Source organism: Oreochromis aureus, linkage group 12 (genome assembly GCF_013358895.1).
Source record: "Oreochromis aureus strain Israel breed Guangdong linkage group 12, ZZ_aureus, whole genome shotgun sequence".
NCBI lineage: Eukaryota > Metazoa > Chordata > Actinopteri > Cichliformes > Cichlidae > Oreochromis > Oreochromis aureus.
In genome coordinates, this window is record NC_052953.1 from 20,795,426 (window position 1) to 20,812,457 (window position 17,032).

Below are 17,032 nucleotides of genomic sequence, written 5' to 3' on the forward strand. Positions count from 1 at the left end.
ACACATGCACACACACACACACACACACACACACTTAAGTGGACGGGTAACAAACATTTATACATCCATAATTGAAGGTCAACAGTGCGTTACAAATAGATATTGAGAGGGAGTTTGTGTTTATGCTAATGCCTTGTCAGACAGAGAGGCCGGCGACTTTCTGACACCATCTATTAATAATGAGACAAGACTGCAGAAATGCACTGCGTATGAACCAAACAATGCTGCTCCTGAGATCTGCCAGCAGGCTTGAGTGAGTGCTTTGAAATCGGCCTCAGTGTGCATGCATTCTTCGGAGGAAGTGATGTGTGTGAGTGGATTTGTTTGTTTATTGATGTTTGTGTTTTGTGTTTGTCTCACAGCAGTGGTCTTGTCTGGCCTGTTTGCAAACATGTTTGTACACGAGCGGCAACAAGCCTGCAGGAATGAGCGGGTAACAGAAATGCAGCGAGAGGGGGAAGCCTGCCAAGAGATGCTGAGGCAAATGGTACCTCTAGACTAGAGCAAAGTTTAAGAGTGCTCCTGATGATCTCTGAATACAATGGTATGTGGGGTTTTTTTTACTTGTTTTGAAGAGTTGAACCAAATCTTCCCTTTAATTGTCGCTTATGTGTTATTTGATCTAATTAATATGATCAAATAAGAAGCAATCAGCCAGAAATTTCTGTCACACGGTGCTAAGTTGTTTCTGATTTTACTAGTTTATTGAACCTGCCAAATTTGGGGGGAGAAAATCGCATTATTTCCACTTTGTTGTTTGAGCTTAATGATTTTAAGCTCTAAAATCATTAAAAAATAAATAAAGAGAAGCGGAATCAGTGTTTCCGCTCCAGAATCAAACCAAATTGAATAAATGACACAGCATAAACCTTCACTGTGAGGTTCTGGGAAACAGGTGGATGATGAGACAGCTGTGACCTGTGCACAAACACAATATTTCGTTATTAAGAACTGGGAAGATGTGAGGCCACAGCCAGTCTGCGCTGGTGTACAAACAGAGTGGCAACATAAAGTGAAGTCCTGCTGAAAGTGATATCATTGTGCTTCCTATCCTGTCTGGATGAGGAGCTGGGAGTGAGGTCAGGGGAGTATGGGGTGTAATTTCTTGAATAGTTTGGTGTGTGTCTGTCTGTCACGCTTGTTTGGGTGTCTTTGTGTTCAAGAAAGTGTATGTGTGCATCTCTATTTGTCTGCGCGCGTGTGTGTGTGTGTGTGTGTGTGTGTGTGTGTGTGTGTGTGTGTGTGTGTGTGTGTGTGTGTGTGTGTGTGTGTGTGTGTGTGTGTGGAGGATTAGCGTGCCTCTCCAGTCCTCTGGCTGTAATGAGATGGGACACTGGCTCCACAACGACCCGCCGCCCACTGGGGGAGTACCTCTATCCCTTTTCAGTCTGTCATATGTGTTTGGCTACTGGTCTCGAGACTTTGGTTGCATATTAGGATTTAAAACAATGAATTCTGCTCACATCAGAGAGTCCTTTTATTTAAACAAATTTACCTTCCACCAGTGAGAGTGACGGAGAATCAGAGAAGTTGGCGTCAGCTGTTGGACCTGACCCTACATACCATGCTGCATGTTTATGTTTTTGTCAGAAAAATCAGCTATTCTTCAAAAGTGGTGCTGAGTTGCTGAAGTGGTCTAAAAGTGAGAGTCCAGCACTGAAGGGGAAAGCTCCATCAGGCTCCATCAGGGTGATGGTTCTGAAGTCTATAGATAAACAGCCATCGCTGATCAGGTTAGTCTGAGCCCTCTGACCCTGAACGGGCCTGTCTGCTGTTAGTTTGACCCATAACCTCTCCCTTTGTCTTTCAGACTCAACATGCAGGACAACCTCAAGCACGCTCACTCACCCATGCGCGCGCACACACTCACACACACACATACACACACACTCCGACTTGGCCTCTTATCCTTGACAGCCCTTACGCTCATATTAAGATCTACTTCAGTGATTTCAGGGCTGTTTCAGCCATAAACTCTCATTTAGGGGGAAATTAGCTTGGCTTTGAGTCTTGTTACTATACCGTCCTTAACAGCATTACGCCATTCTTGTGGCTTTTAAATAACAACAAGGATGGATAGGACCATTCAAATAAACCTCCACCATCCTACTTTGTTACACTACATGTAATGGCCAGGCATTCATTGTTTTACATTATTGTATTGCCATTGTGCTGTCCTCTTAGTGCCACACAGAGCTTACTGACTCTAATTAGTGACACTGACATATGTGGAAAAAATGGTTTAATGCGTCCGTCAACCTATTTTACAGTGATGTCTTTTCAATTTGTGAATACCAGAGGAAGCTGAACAGGGTTTGGTAATGATGTTGGAGTTTTTTGAAAGCCACTTAGGAAAAATCCTACAGGCTTAGATACGCCCAAACTTTTAAAAACGTGGAAAATGGGCTGATCTAAGCTTGGGATTCCAGAGTAGCAGTTGTTTTGACTAGTGCCACGCTAGTCGGGACGGACTAAGCCTTGTCGCCCTTTACTGCCACAGAGACGAAGCACCGTCAGGCTCACAGAGACGAGCCATAATCAGCTTTACCAATTATGCTCCATCTCAGACCACTTATTCCACACAAAATGACATCACGAATGCTGGACATCACACAAATGCCTCTCGGAGCTCCGCGAGCGACTCCAGTGCACATTTATATTTTCAAACAAATAGTGCACACTGTAATGAAAAAAGCTTCAAATAAGTCTTTGATGTCTTTTAAAAAAGCATTGCAGCAGAAATCGCCGTGCACAGCTGGGCAGCAGCTTTAACATGCGACCCAGCAGAAACATCAGACGTCCTCAGTAACTCTCACGGTTTAGTTGCCATACAAAAATGTAGCTCTGCAGGCCAAATGGGTGACATTTAAAAATGTCAGTCTTTTAACATGTGGTATCTTGATGTGTTGTTTACACTCTATGACTGTTAGAAACGACTGTTGGATGAGTAGATTTGGATAAGCAGGAGAAAATTAGTATATGTGGAGGAGATGGTTATAGCTCTGAGTGCCGGCATGTGTGTGTGTGTGTGTGTGTGTGTGTGTGTGTGTGTGTGTGTGTGTGAGTGCTGGAGGGGGGGTGATGGGGAGATAATGATAAGCACCACTTAGGCTCTTTGATCACAAAGGTTCATCAATCTACTGTCTAACCAGCTGGTCTGAGAAAGTCCTCCGCTGATTAATTAAGGTCCTTTACACACACCACACACACAGATTTACACACACACACACACACACACAACCTGCGCTTGCTGTGTTTAATATTACCTCAACACTTAACCCAGCGCTTTACTCTTAACTTCCCAGCCATAAAGAGACATCACAGGAGCCCCCTCACACTATAAGCAGGCATGAAACTCTCTGATTCTCCTTGTAGCTTTGGAGGCCCCAGAGATCCTTTGTCTCTGGAGACGAAAGGGTTAACGAGGAACAGACCCTCTAAAGAGCTGCCTGCTTAGCCTTTGACCTCACGGTGTATGAGAGACAGAGGAAGGAAGAAAAGGAACAAAGGGAAAGGAAAGTTTGAAAACTTCTAACAAACATAAAGTATGTAATTAAATTAAAATACAATGGTTAAAGGTTATTTAAACACTTTTGCAATAAAAGAAAAAATCAGTTCTGAATTGTCAGGTGTAGCATTATATAAGAGGTTTTTCTTGTAGAGACACAGGAGCATGAGACGGTAGGATGGCAAATAGCAATTTGGAAAGGAGTCTAAGAGAAGTGTGGGGACCACCAACACACCCCCACCTTCCTTTGTCCTCGATCCCAACAGACCCCTCCCTTTTCTGGGCAGCAGGTTGTCAGTGAGGCGGTCCAGCTGGTGGAGACTAGAGATGCCAAACAACCTGTCAGAGATAAGAAGAGGTGGACAAGGTATGTGCAGCTCCCAGACTACTCTGGAGGTTTGGCTGCTGAGAAGAAGAGTAACAGACACTGGGGTCCATTATGCTTGATAAGACAGCATAGTAAACACTCTTACACTTTAAACAATTCTCTCCAACACCGCTGAATGAGCTTACACTTGTTATCAGATCTTTCAAATTCATACATGCCTCAAAATAGATAAACTGCCCTCCACTTAAAAGAGTTTCCACTCCAGAGGTGCCGAACATACTTTAAATAACCCGCCGGGAATGTTAATGGTTTGTCCTTGCTGTGTTTGCTGCCCAATCACAAAGAAGAATGCTACAACCAAAGGACTTTCTCTCTAAAATTTATTCGATTTCTGTTTATAAATCCCTTTTTTTTTAATTTCATAGAACAGAAAAGTTTGTTTATCACAAATATTTATCACCACTTGGAGATGGAGGGCAAAACTGGAAACAAACCCTCAAAGAGAAACAATGATCTCCGAACAATACCATCTTATTTCACAAACAACAAACTATTCTTTACAAATCTAGAGTAATAAATACTATTGGCAGGAACAGGGCTAAAAAAAAACAAACTAAAAAGAACAATCAATTCTTATTTCAAGGTCACGCACACACATTCTCACACACACACACACAAATCGAATAGATATCAAGGAATGATGAGGATCTTCTCTCTGGATGATTAATTTGTAATGTTAGAGCACCATATCACAAGTTACTGCATGTTAAAACACCTGGGCAGAGATATAAAAAAACAGACTGTTAACACATAAACCAGAGGCCTGTATCTATTCTTCACAAAAAGGGCCACACTTCTTGTTTGTTTCTTTTTTTTTCACATTTAGCTACAAGGATGAAAGTGTCCCAGGACTGCAGGGAAATGTGCGTACCTAACCAAATCTAGCAAGCAATGAAGTAAGGCTGTATGTATGACAGGGATGAATTCAGATTTAAAATGAAAAGACAACAGGAGCTGGTGTATCAACATTTACAGCTCTGTGTTTCTTTGTGATTGCTGAGCAATCCTCACGTGTCAAGGATCACCACTGGACTCATGAATAATTCACAAACAAACAAAAATGGGCCCAACACACGGACATATAACACACGCTGCACTCCTGATCTGACTGGTCAGCTAGGGATAAAAGAAAGCCACGCGCTCATTGGCGTGTTGCAAGTGAGCAGAGCAAGCTGATTGGTCAGGCTAGGGTGACTGAGAGGACAGTGGTGACAGCTGTGTGACGCTGAGTTGTGCATTTACCCAGAATGCAGTGGAAACAGTGTTTACAGGTCTTTGGGCCTGTAGCGCGGTCTAAACAAACTGTTTATCTCGATGGTGCAGCGCCTGCAGCTACCACTGCCTGTCTCATTGGAAATGAGCTAATAGCATTCTTGAGCTGAGCTGACATAGGCTTTACATATACACAGGCTCACACGCACACACACTCACTCGGACAACTCATGCCTTTTCTCCTTCACCGAGACTGAGCATAGAGCTGCGCTTTGAACACTAAAGAGGAAAAATGTCTCCCTCAGGCTCTTCTGTGAGAGCTCAGATTATTTTGGTCAGTAAATGTTACTGCCTGTCTGACAGTGGGTCACAATTTAAATCCTCCACAATACCCCAAAAAAAAGTGGGAGTCACTGAGAGGAGAACAAGCCTAGTGCTCACAGCGCAAACATTTGAATCACACCAGTCTTTGAGTTACGCAAAGACAACAAAACACAAACTTCGATTTTCACTTTGCAGTTAAAAGGAGCTTTTCTTTTGTGAACATCTGGAGCATCATTGTTGTCCAGGTCCTGTCCTCAACAATCTACTACTCCTTCCAGCAGAGGGGAGAAACATGACTAACAGATGAGACCGCTTCACACAGCACAAGATCACACTTTTCACAATTATATTACAAAATTATTATCATATTTAGTCCATATATAGTGCAGCTTCTTTCAGAAGAGCGAAAAGAAGACTCTTTAAATTTGGGACTAGGAATCTCTGTCCACTCATCAGTCTTTAGGTATATCCTCTGGTTTAGTTAGGAGGCTGCACTCCATTCTGGCACTCCACAGCGGATGTGTGTGTGCGTTTCTAGTGTGTGGTAGAGAGGAGGAGACAAATTGGGCGTGTATCGGGGATATTCTCTGAGAGGAGAGCCGAGCTGCCTGCTGTGAATGTTTTGGGAGCTCTGAGATGGAGGTGCGGAGTTCTGGCTCTGGTAGGGATCGTGGGCAATGTGTTCTCCGAGTGGTGGAGAGGTCTGGTGGGCTATAGCGCTGAGTCGAGAGCCCTGAGGACTGGAGCTGTAAGGTGGATGATGGGTGTAAGGTGGGTAGGAGTCAATTGGGGTCATGGCAGTCGGGATGGGGCAGGCGTATGACCAGGATGTACAGCTGAGTTCATCCATTCTGGGCTCCGATCCGGCAAACATGCAGGCCTGACGCTGTCCCATGTCAGAGCTGTAAGGAGAGTCAGTGAGCCCCAGGGCTGGGTTGTTGGATAGACCGGGTGGAGGAGGGGGATAGGAGGAGGGGTGATAGTACGATTCGCCTTCACTTGGTGAACTACCAGTGAAGGGTTTCTTGTATGAAAGCTGGTGGTTTCCGGAGGAGCAGTTTTCCTCCACTACAGAAAGACAGAGAAAAAAAAACGTTGGTTTTCCGTTTGAAGTTTGAGCTGGGAGAGTTCCAGCTCTCAATTTATAACTTCCCATTTATTGCAGTTTAAGTAGCTGAGATGCAAAAAAAAAAAATGTACACATGAAGTTTCAAATTTCAAAGTAGGCCTGTCTATGACTCTTTTCAATACTTTTACATTTTAGCAATACTGTTTGTAGAAAAAAAACCTTGAAATAAACATCAAAGCACCAGAACTGCACCCAGATCAATGGGGGATCTATATAGAATGTTAATGATAACAGAATGCCATCATTTTTGAATCTTTTAAAGATTCTATTTAATTACAAATAACACAATGCCAACATGTCAAATGCTGAAACTAAGAAATTTTATTTCATTCATTTTTTAATGCACGTTTTTGGATTTGATCTCATTTTAAGGCTGTAAGACTTGAAGTTTTTTAGAAGTAAATATGAGGAGGGGTTCCCATTAAGAATAGACTGCAATTACAAACTAAGACTTCTGTTTCTTAATTAAGAAAAATTGCAAACAATTTAGCTATTTCATCATACACTGTACAAATAAAGGTAATAAAAGGTTCAGAGAATTCAGAGAAATCTCTGTAAATAAAAAACAAAGCCAAAGACCAATACTGAGCTTTGGTGCCCCAAAATAGACCACAATGACCATCTGCTGTGGAAAGGACTCCATGGCCTCAGGAAGCCATCACCAGTGAACACATTTCATCACTAATGTCGCAATTTAAAACTTTCCCATGAAAAAAAGAAGAACACTTACAGTTCATAGACATTTATACTCGGGCCCTCCAATATCTGAAATTGTTTTTAGAAATTATGGACACCACTTCCTGACTTAAGAGGAAAGGGGCCATATGGCTTACTATTAGCACACAGTTCAAAAGTCAACATCTTTGATGGTACGAGGAGGTATTAGTAAATGTGACATGTGTAACATCTGTAAAGACTCCATTAATGCTGAACAATAAATACAAGTTATTGAGCATCATATGCTGCCATTCAGGGAAGTACTGGCTTACATCAGCAATACAACAGCAAAGGATGTCAAATGTTGCCAAGTAAGAGTCAGCTGGTAAACTGGCCAGCAGACCTATCACCTACTCCAAGACTTTGGTGCATTATGGAATAGAAATTACAAAAATGCAGGGCAGATTTTTTCAAAATCACTTGAGGTTTTGCAGTTTCAACATTTTTCAATTAAATATAGGCTAATAATAATAATAATACTAATAATAATAGTAATAATCTCCTTGTCAACCAGAGTGTAGAATAATAGTTTAATATAAACTTCACTACATCAGACGTAGATGAACGTCTTTATTGTTGGTTAGTTAAATGTACTAATTTACTAACTAATTACTAATTAGCAATCATATACATATGATTGTTTATATGAGTGTTAATGATTTACTTAAACCTGGTATGAACACACGGTTTCCTCCTACCTTTTCTCTTGGTGCAGTGGTACACTTGCTGCTGTTGGCCAGACTGCAGGTGTGGATGAGGCAGGGTGTAATGCGTGGGTGGAGCACTCAGTAGCTCCCGAGGGCTGCTACCATTCAAGCCGTTCTCACAGCTATAAGGAGACCCAACAGCCTCGGGGGAGCCCCGCACACCACGACCCTCCCCACTGAAGGGACTCCCAGTAGAACAGGCTCTCTGACGGACAGTACTACGAGGGACCACCGGGTAATCCTTGCTGTAACAGAGAGGAAAACAAGATTACAGCACGGGGTAACAGTTCATCTCAGATGTTGTAACAAGCACAAAAAAGCAGCACAAGCCTTCTTTTCTCAAATCTGCAAATCTGTGCGTGTATTATTATATTCTTATTATTAAATTCTGCTTGGTTGAATTCTTGAATTCTTGTTTTTTGCCCCTTTTCCTTCAAGTCTATTTAGCTATTCTCCATCCTTTCAGCTCTGATCTCTTTCTGTGCACACTGCCCTCTTGGTGAACTCGGTGATGTGCGGGAGACAGCGGGCCACATCGCCCTGACTCCCACTGAGACAGTAACACACTCATGCACGCATACACACACACACACACACACACACACACACACATATACACAATGCTGTTGTGAGATAATTCACCGTTCTAAAAATAAACATCCATCCCTGTCACTTCACATAGATTCTCCTCTCCTCTCCTCTCCTCTCCTCTCCTCTCCTCTCCTCTCCTCTACTCTCCAATAAAGCAGGGGTTCTGTATTTAATGCCGCTCTCCCACCCTCTGTCTCCCCCCTTGTCTTTCCTCAACCTCCCTTCAGTGACAGCCTATCCCATTGGCTTGCAAAAACCTCTAAACTGCCTGCCACAACACCACTCAAATGGAGATTAGTTCAGCATGCAACCAGACACAATATAGGCCTGTCAGCTGATCAGTGGTGACAGCCTAAATAGACCAGCAGCAACATGATATCATGGACTTATCAATGCAGCAAAGAAAATGATGCTGGATGTGCGTTTGTGTTTGTGCTGCATGTTCAGGGCGGGGTTTCAGGCTAAGATCAACCTTCAGGTGACAATGGCTGACATCTCTTTATACCACTTGGCTCCACTCACAGACACACTTGTGTCTTAGACCATATGTACCCCATCATAACAACCTCCCCCTCCCAGCTGACGGAGGTCGAGAGAGATGAATAGCAATCGTTTCTTATAAAAGCTCACAAGCACACACGCATCAACGAAGCTGTACTCACCCTTGTAACTTGGCCATGCGATGCAGCTCATTGTCGTCGCTGCCTCTGAATCCCTTCGCAAAAGGATTATTCTCTATCTTCAGCTGTGTAATCTGAGGAAAAAGCAGAGCAGTCTTTTACTTGCACAGGTCTGCAGGCCCAAAGGCACACTCTGTTTTTAATTTATTTTTTTTTTTTTCCATTGACTAAATCAATGGTTTACTATTATTCGGAGGCCCTGCAAGTGTTAAAAGGAGGACTGCTGGAGCTCTGCACGGCCAACATTCCTCAGCCGCTTACGTTTCTAACGGAGCGAACAGTGTTCTCGCCAGCTGACACAGAATAAACTGTTTACCCAAACAGTCTCCAGGTTTAAGGATTTCAGGCCAAAGCTTTTAGAGGTCCAAAGCTGCGCGCTTTGATGTTAAAGCTTCAAACTTCTCCCAGTGATGTCATGGAGGTAAATCTTTGCGGTTTTTGAGGGATTTCATTTGGTCAAAGTCCAAGACCATCACACAAGAGGCGAGCCGGCTGAAGATCTGACACGAGCTCAGGTCCAAACAAACTTTGAAGTGCTGAAAATACTGATAACCCACACCAAACTGCTGGCTAAAGAGCTCTGATTTCTTTATAGCACCACATTAGTGTCTTACATATTACTTTTATTAATACTGTTTGTGTTAACTATAGCTACCATATAACTATAAAGCTTTTTAATAACCATATGTTTCACCAAAAGAATTGAAAAAATTAATACAATCTCGAATAATAATAATAACAATAAGAAGAAGAAGAAGAGCTGTAATAATTCTTCTGGACATTTTTATCACTATAATATATCATATTATTATTATTATTGTAGCACAGTAAGTGTAAAAGTGTAAGTGTAAAACTCATACAAATGCAAAGTCTTACTCTCTCTCTCTCTCTCTCTCTCTCTCATATATATATATATATATATATACATACATATATATATATATATATATATATATATATATATATATATATATATATATATATGTATAAATTTGAGAAATATATTTATTTATATACTGAACTTATACATAGACTTTGTGCTAAAATGTATTGTAAGCAAGAAGTATATTGTAATTATAATTACACAATAAGAGTGTTAAATATTTTAGTTATTAAATATAATAATGTAACAATTATTACCATTTTATTATTATGAAGTCCATGTATTACCCTTAGTATTTTATGCAAACTTGATACTATTATGATAATAATGATAGCTAAAGCTGAAATACATTGCAGTATATCTATGTACAGAAAACAATGCAATGCAAATTGGTTATAAGCTCAAAATGCCTTCTGATGGATTATATACTTAATGTGGATTTTTTTTCTGAACGTTATTTTATCAATTTTAATTATATAATAAATAAAATGAAGAATGCCACATTAAAGCTACAAACATGTTTGCTTCTGTTTTATCTACCAAAACATTTTACTTACAATATATAATTTCTAAAAGAAAATCAAAAGACTAACTATAGAAATATAAATTGTGACAGAAAACTTTCTTAATGGTAACTATTTAAGTTACAGTTATTTGTTGTGAAAAATAAACGTGATGAAAATGAAGCTATCGCATGTGAACGTATTCAGCAACGAGGCTCAAAGCTTCAGCAATCTGTGTTTCTAATAGATGCAGAGGAAACTAGCTCAGCTCAGATTAAAGGAAAGAAACAGGTCATTAGAGGCTGACACTCACACGAGCTCGAGCACACATACAAAACGCACACACACACAGAGAGAGCGAGCGAAAGGGAGAAACTTAATGTTTACATGTTTACAAATACTAAGCTATGACGCATAAACAAAGAGCATGCTAATTGGCTTTTTGGATACAAAATAAAGACAGTAATACAAACAGTGTGTGTGTGTGTGTGTGTGTGTGTGTGTGTGTGTGTGTGTGTGTGGTGAGCCTTTGCGTGTGTGAGAAAGAAATTTAACTATAACTACTGACCAAAAGGCCAAAAAATATGCACGCATCTGTCACTGATGTGACAGTAGAGCAGCTCTTACGTGCAAATATTAGACTATGAGATCCATTTCCATTATTGTTTGAATAACTGTAACATACTGTAGCTCAGCCAGTGAAAGCACTCAACACTTTATATTCACATCAACAAATGTTAAACCGCATAAACATCATTAAAGGGTTCTTATACCATTATAAGGACTTCTAATGCATCTGTGTTACTTAGAGTACCCCTACTGTATTCATATACATTGTGAAACTTCCAGTACAGCATTTGCAGGTGGCTCCCCGTGTTTAACAGTAACTTATAGCGTGCATTAGGCTTACCTTGTGGTTCTGATAGGACGTCACAGCGATGAAGGCAGTCTCGGGGAAGATGTGAGTGCAGAAAGCTGTGTTTTTGGAACCAAAGCCATTGTTCTCATCTGCCTTGACAATATGGAGACGAGGCTGGTATTTGTGCATAGAGTTGAGTATTATCTACATGGGGGAGATATTATGTAGGTGAGACTGACAGGCCTGTCATGTTTCCAGAAAATCACTAGCAGATGCTTGGATCTAGACTATAGAATCCAGGTGGCGATTAATCCCATGTAAAGGTACTTTGATTTCCAGAATCCTTGGCTGACATAAATGTTTAAAACAGAGATTACCTGTGAGCAGGATCAAAGTGAATGTCAGCAGTAAAAACAATAAAGGATCTTTGTTTATACAGTTACAATCCGAGACTAATTTTCTCACAGTGATGTGAACCCTGCAAGTGTTTTAGCTTTATTCGTTTGCATTGGTTAGAAAAATCGTAAAAATTATTCATGAAGGTCATGTTGTCCTATAAAGTAAAGAAAAAATTGAAATAAATATACATAAAAAATATTTTAAATCAACATATTAATCTTAATTTATTAATCTGGTATGGCATTTAACGTCTTTTGAATAAATGGTACGCACCTGAGCAACCATCTGGTATAATGCAGAATTTAAAAAATGTGTTCAGCACTCAGTGATCATCAACAAACTATTTCCGCGTATGGCTAATTAGACTTTCTGATTCATTCCCGTTTGTTATTGTTAAAGACTTTAAGCTTTAGTTTGGACATACTGGTAACTTTATACTATTAAAAACTGTGAATTCTGCGCACAGTCTAAACTATTTCCCACGACACTGACAACTCCACAAGTGGTTCTTGGCTGGATGGCGGCCCTCTCTGCGCGCTTTTGGGCGAGACCACGTTTGTTTACGCAGGGGGCGCTCGGTTTAACTGCAAAGTTGCAGATTATCTCTAAATGAGCAAGCATAAAGATATCATAGTTGTGTCCTTTCTTTCGTCTTTTCCGCCCTTTTTTTCTGCGTGAGCATGCACTGGAACCAGCGCGCGCAGAACAATAGCCCATCACCTGCTCTCACGCGCCTGTAACCGTATGTCTCATCTCAAGTGTGCAGTGTGAGCTGTGCGGCTCTCGCGGTGATTTGTGTTGTGTTGTGATGTCGGCTGAGTTATACTCCGAGGAGTGAGCTTCACAGGCTCCTCGGTTTGCCTGCCTGCTGACCGAGACCGTGTTGGCTGACCGGACCTGTGCTGTACTTTGTATAATCATTTTTCTTACACTGAAAACACCTCTCAGGTTTAATTATTTAAAATGCGTATAAAAGCTATTTAGTTTGGCCCTCAGGCCACCTTCATTAGGACAGCTGATGGTTTGTATGTTTATTATGAGTAAAAATAATGTAACTAAATTCAAAGGGCAAACTTTTTTGTATTCTATCAAACAGAGAAGAACGTGTGTTCTTGTTCTGTCTGTGACAGACACAGAAATAAAGCAAACAGGCAAAAATTACTGTTAAGCAGACAGACTCACGTGTCCAAAGGGGTCCAGGTGGTTGTTGGTGAGTTTGAGCTTCTGGAAAGAGACGAGCTGGCGGCTCCAGTGCGCCCCTGTGGCGGGAGAGTCCGGATGGACGTAGAGCCTACCGGGCATCGCGGGCTCTGCCTTCCCCGTTATCGACCTTTATGACCAAGGAAATGCGGTGGATCGGAAAATGCTCTGACACTGACAAACACACGCACACACACACGGTCCCAGTGGTTTTCGTGGTGCAGCAGGCCAGCCCTGCCGCCGGCTGCAGAAGGCCTGGTTGGTTCTTTAATTAGACAAACTATGTTTTGCTGGAGCTTACGCAGACACCCACATCTGGACCTTAACTCGGTTAACCCAAATGAACCGTTTCCTCCTAAACTGCTCTAGCGCGTATCCCTTTTTTGTCTATTTCAGGCAAAAGTCTGAAATCGTTAACATAACCTGTATTTTTTTAATAATTAAGAACAATAACAATAAATGTCTACCATCTTTATTATTCATTATTTTCCTCATTTCCTTATAGTCACTGAGAAACAGAAAGCGAAAACGTGGATAATGCGTTACACTTGTACAGGTGAGTTTTCCCTCCTCTTACTTTGGATATTTTGCACAGCATAAACGAGTCGATATGTATTTTCCCCAAACAGTTAGGGCGCATGTGCGTGGAAACTACCAGTAGTGCCCAGGACATTCAGCTCTGAAAGAATTAAGAATTGATTCTGCGGTGTCAGAAGTGATTTAGGCTTCAGTTTAGCCTGGGAGTCTGTGATGTGTGAACTTTTCATCATTTTTGGAAAGTATTGTGCAGCCTTTTACACCGGAAGGCAAAAATATTTCTACAAACTCCCAGGACAACGTGAAACAAAGCCCTACGGACCAGCACCGACTTACAGGCTACCGTGTAAACACCGAGCTCCTCCATTAATTTTACTCTCTGAGCTGGGACTTTGTGTCAGGTAATCCACAGACCCCTCGTGTCTTTGTAATAACCAAATGATGCTCTGAAGGGGCAGATATCTCACTGCAGAGTCGGTTGTCCTTCGGTTTTCCCTTCAGCAGCACACACACACACACACACACACACACACACACACACACACACACACACACACACACACACACACACACACAGCTGAATGGGAGATTTTAATCCGGTCTGCGCCGTCTGTCCGCCCCGTGAACCCGTCATATTCTGATTTAACCGGCGGGCAAACACGGGGGGGAAACACGGGGAACTAGGCCATCCCAGTCTGCAAGAAGGACCCGACCTTTACAGAGTGCACAAGCGTGGGTGGAGTGGAGGGTATAAACCCACAACAATAAGGTTTACCCAGAGTTAAGTTCAGAGGTTTCTTGATATAAGGTTCATAACCAAAGAGGGGGAAGGAGATGGCTGAATCTGAGATCTGGAAATGGAAATGTTGATTTTTTTCTGGAAGCTATTATTGTATTTTTTCGTTTATTTTAAATAGCTGTATATTTTTGATCATCCTCTTTCTGTTTTACCATACACTTAAAACATGCATATATTAAGATTTTTTTTGGTGGGGAAGCTGACTTATACTCCGAACACACAGCCATACTACATCACTATCTTACTAACATGACTTTGAATGTCCTGTAAGTGTGTATGTATTTTAGACATGTTCTTACGAACCATTTGTTGTCTGCGAATTTGTAGCGATGGTCATCTCCGGGAATGATGTCCATCAGGAGAATGTACTTGGTTTTCGGGTTGAGTCCTGTGACCTTCACTTTATAACTGGGGAACATCCTCCTGCAGGGAACACATCCAGAAAAAAAAACAAATAAAAAAAGCGACATGTATGATTCAATAGTGATTTTAAAAAATGAATAAAATTAAAAATGAAATATTAAAAATAAAATTATTCCTTTTGGGATTTGGTTCCCTTAGAAAACATCCCTGCTGAGGCCCGGTGGCACCCGCGTACTGTATTTTGTCCCGTTAGGTTTATGTTTTGATCAAAAGTGTGACATTAAAAATCATTTGCATTCTTTTCAACAGGGACTTAAATCAGAAAAACACGATCAACCAATAAAAATTAGTTTGTGTTAGAGTCATTCGACAGCTTTACCTTCCAGCCTTGGTGATAATCATTTCCGTTCCCACTTCATCAAACTTGGTCCAAAGTTCCCTGTCATGAAGGAAAACTTTGATTCCCTCCATCCCCTGTAGAAAAATATAAATAGTGCACGAGTTTAAACTCTAGTTATATTTGAATATTTATTTAGTAATTAATAGCCATTATAAGCCAAACCCATGGCAAATTAAACCAACAGCAATGACAAAGATACATTTGATCACTGTTTTCTGCATCCAGAAATTATTATTTTTTATTTCTTTGAAAAAAATATGAATGGACGAGCAGCTATTATTTGTTTAAAAAATAATACATTGATTGTTTTTTTGTTTTTTTAAGGAAATTTAAATTAAAATCCAGAGTAAGCTACAGGTTGGTACCTGCTGACTGGACGCGCTCTGCGGTGAAGCTGGTGAGTTCAGGGTGAAGCTGGGAGTTTCCTGTTTGGTTTCTTTTGGGGAATCCATACAGTCCGAGTCAGGACGCTCTGCAAGGCCGAACTGGTCCCCCCCGTTTGCCATGTCCTACTGATGCACACACACACACACACACACACACACACACACACACACACACACACACACACACACACACACACACACACACACACACACACACACACACAAAGTTAGTGCCACACACAACACACGTTCGCCCATTTTACTGGTTTATCTGATCAAATTCTATGCGCTATTTGAAACTCTGGATGACAGTTGCTTAACCTCAAAGTCAGCACCTATACAAATAATTTCTAAATAATAATAATTTATAAATGTGGAAAGTCTGTCTTCTGTTAGAGGGAGCGCAAAGGGGCCACACTTTAAGTTTGTGGTGAAAAGAAATTCACAAAGAACTCCTGGCCTTGTTTTCCTAAAAAGGCCAGTCACTCACATTAGATTACAATAGCTCACATAGAGTTACACCATAGACATCCTATCACCTAATTACAGACTTACACTTGAAATGAGATTAAACGTGCAGCTTGATCTTAAGCATTGTTTTCGAAGAAGGCTTAGATTCACTACTAGTTTTACGAGATCTAAACAACCCAGCTACTAAACTGGACTGCACTTACAGATGCCGTAATAAATGCACTGAGTTCATGGTTTACAGTACATGATATCTGAAGCTTTACAGTTCTGTTAACAGTGTACAGAACTGTACAGCTACCACAATCACAGCCTGCAGTTTTAAGAATGCACTCACATCAAATATAACCACAGTATGTCTGGCATGTTTATTTTGTGTGCTCTCTCTGAGGGCCTTTACCTCAAATGCACTGCCTTGCTCCCCCTGCAGAAAACACGCTCATCCTCTTCCTGCGCGCACTACAGGCTGCTTGACTATGTATATTTTTTTTAATAAAAAAAATATCAATTTCAAATATCTCCAAGCTGGTTCTTAAAAAATCCACGTTTTCTCTGCAGCTTTGTCATATTGTAGTTTTTGTTTTGGTTTGTTTTATTTTTTTTCTCTTCGTTTCGCTGTCTGTCTCCCTGCGCGCACACGCAGAGGCGCGTCCGCCTTGCTGCTTCCCGTCCACGGCTGTGGTGAAGTCTGAGATCTGCTCACAGCGGCTGTAATTCCTTCCTCATTTGTCTCGCTCACTCCCCATTGTCCTCGCGGACCCAGCGGTAGCCTTGATCTGAACCCAGCTCATCAGATCCTTCACAACAAATGGAGTCAAGTCCGCCTCACGTACTCTGCCCTCCCCCTTTTGCCATCCCCGCGCTCTCATAGGTCTGCACGGTGCATCGGTATCTGCAGCCCAAATCATGGCTGTGACACTGGCCAATCACACGCGCAGAAACACACACACACAGAGACACCCAGACGCACGCACGCAAA

The 17,032-nt window shown here is 41.4% G+C and overlaps 1 protein-coding gene across 1 annotated transcript; it reads right to left on the reverse strand.

Annotated features, from left to right (window-relative positions):
• Positions 1-4,236: 4,236 nt before the first annotated feature.
• On the reverse strand, positions 4,237-15,705 carry tbx5b (T-box transcription factor 5b). The gene is made up of 8 exons (XM_031755505.2): positions 15,565-15,705; positions 15,179-15,273; positions 14,740-14,859; positions 13,083-13,230; positions 11,553-11,705; positions 9,239-9,330; positions 7,977-8,230; positions 4,237-6,500 (listed from the first exon to the last, which is right to left on the reverse strand). The coding sequence occupies exons 1-8, from the start codon at positions 15,703-15,705 to the stop codon at positions 5,914-5,916; spliced, it is 1,590 nt and encodes a 529-aa protein (XP_031611365.1). The 3' UTR covers positions 4,237-5,913.
• Between the last annotated feature and the right edge of the window lie 1,327 nt (positions 15,706-17,032).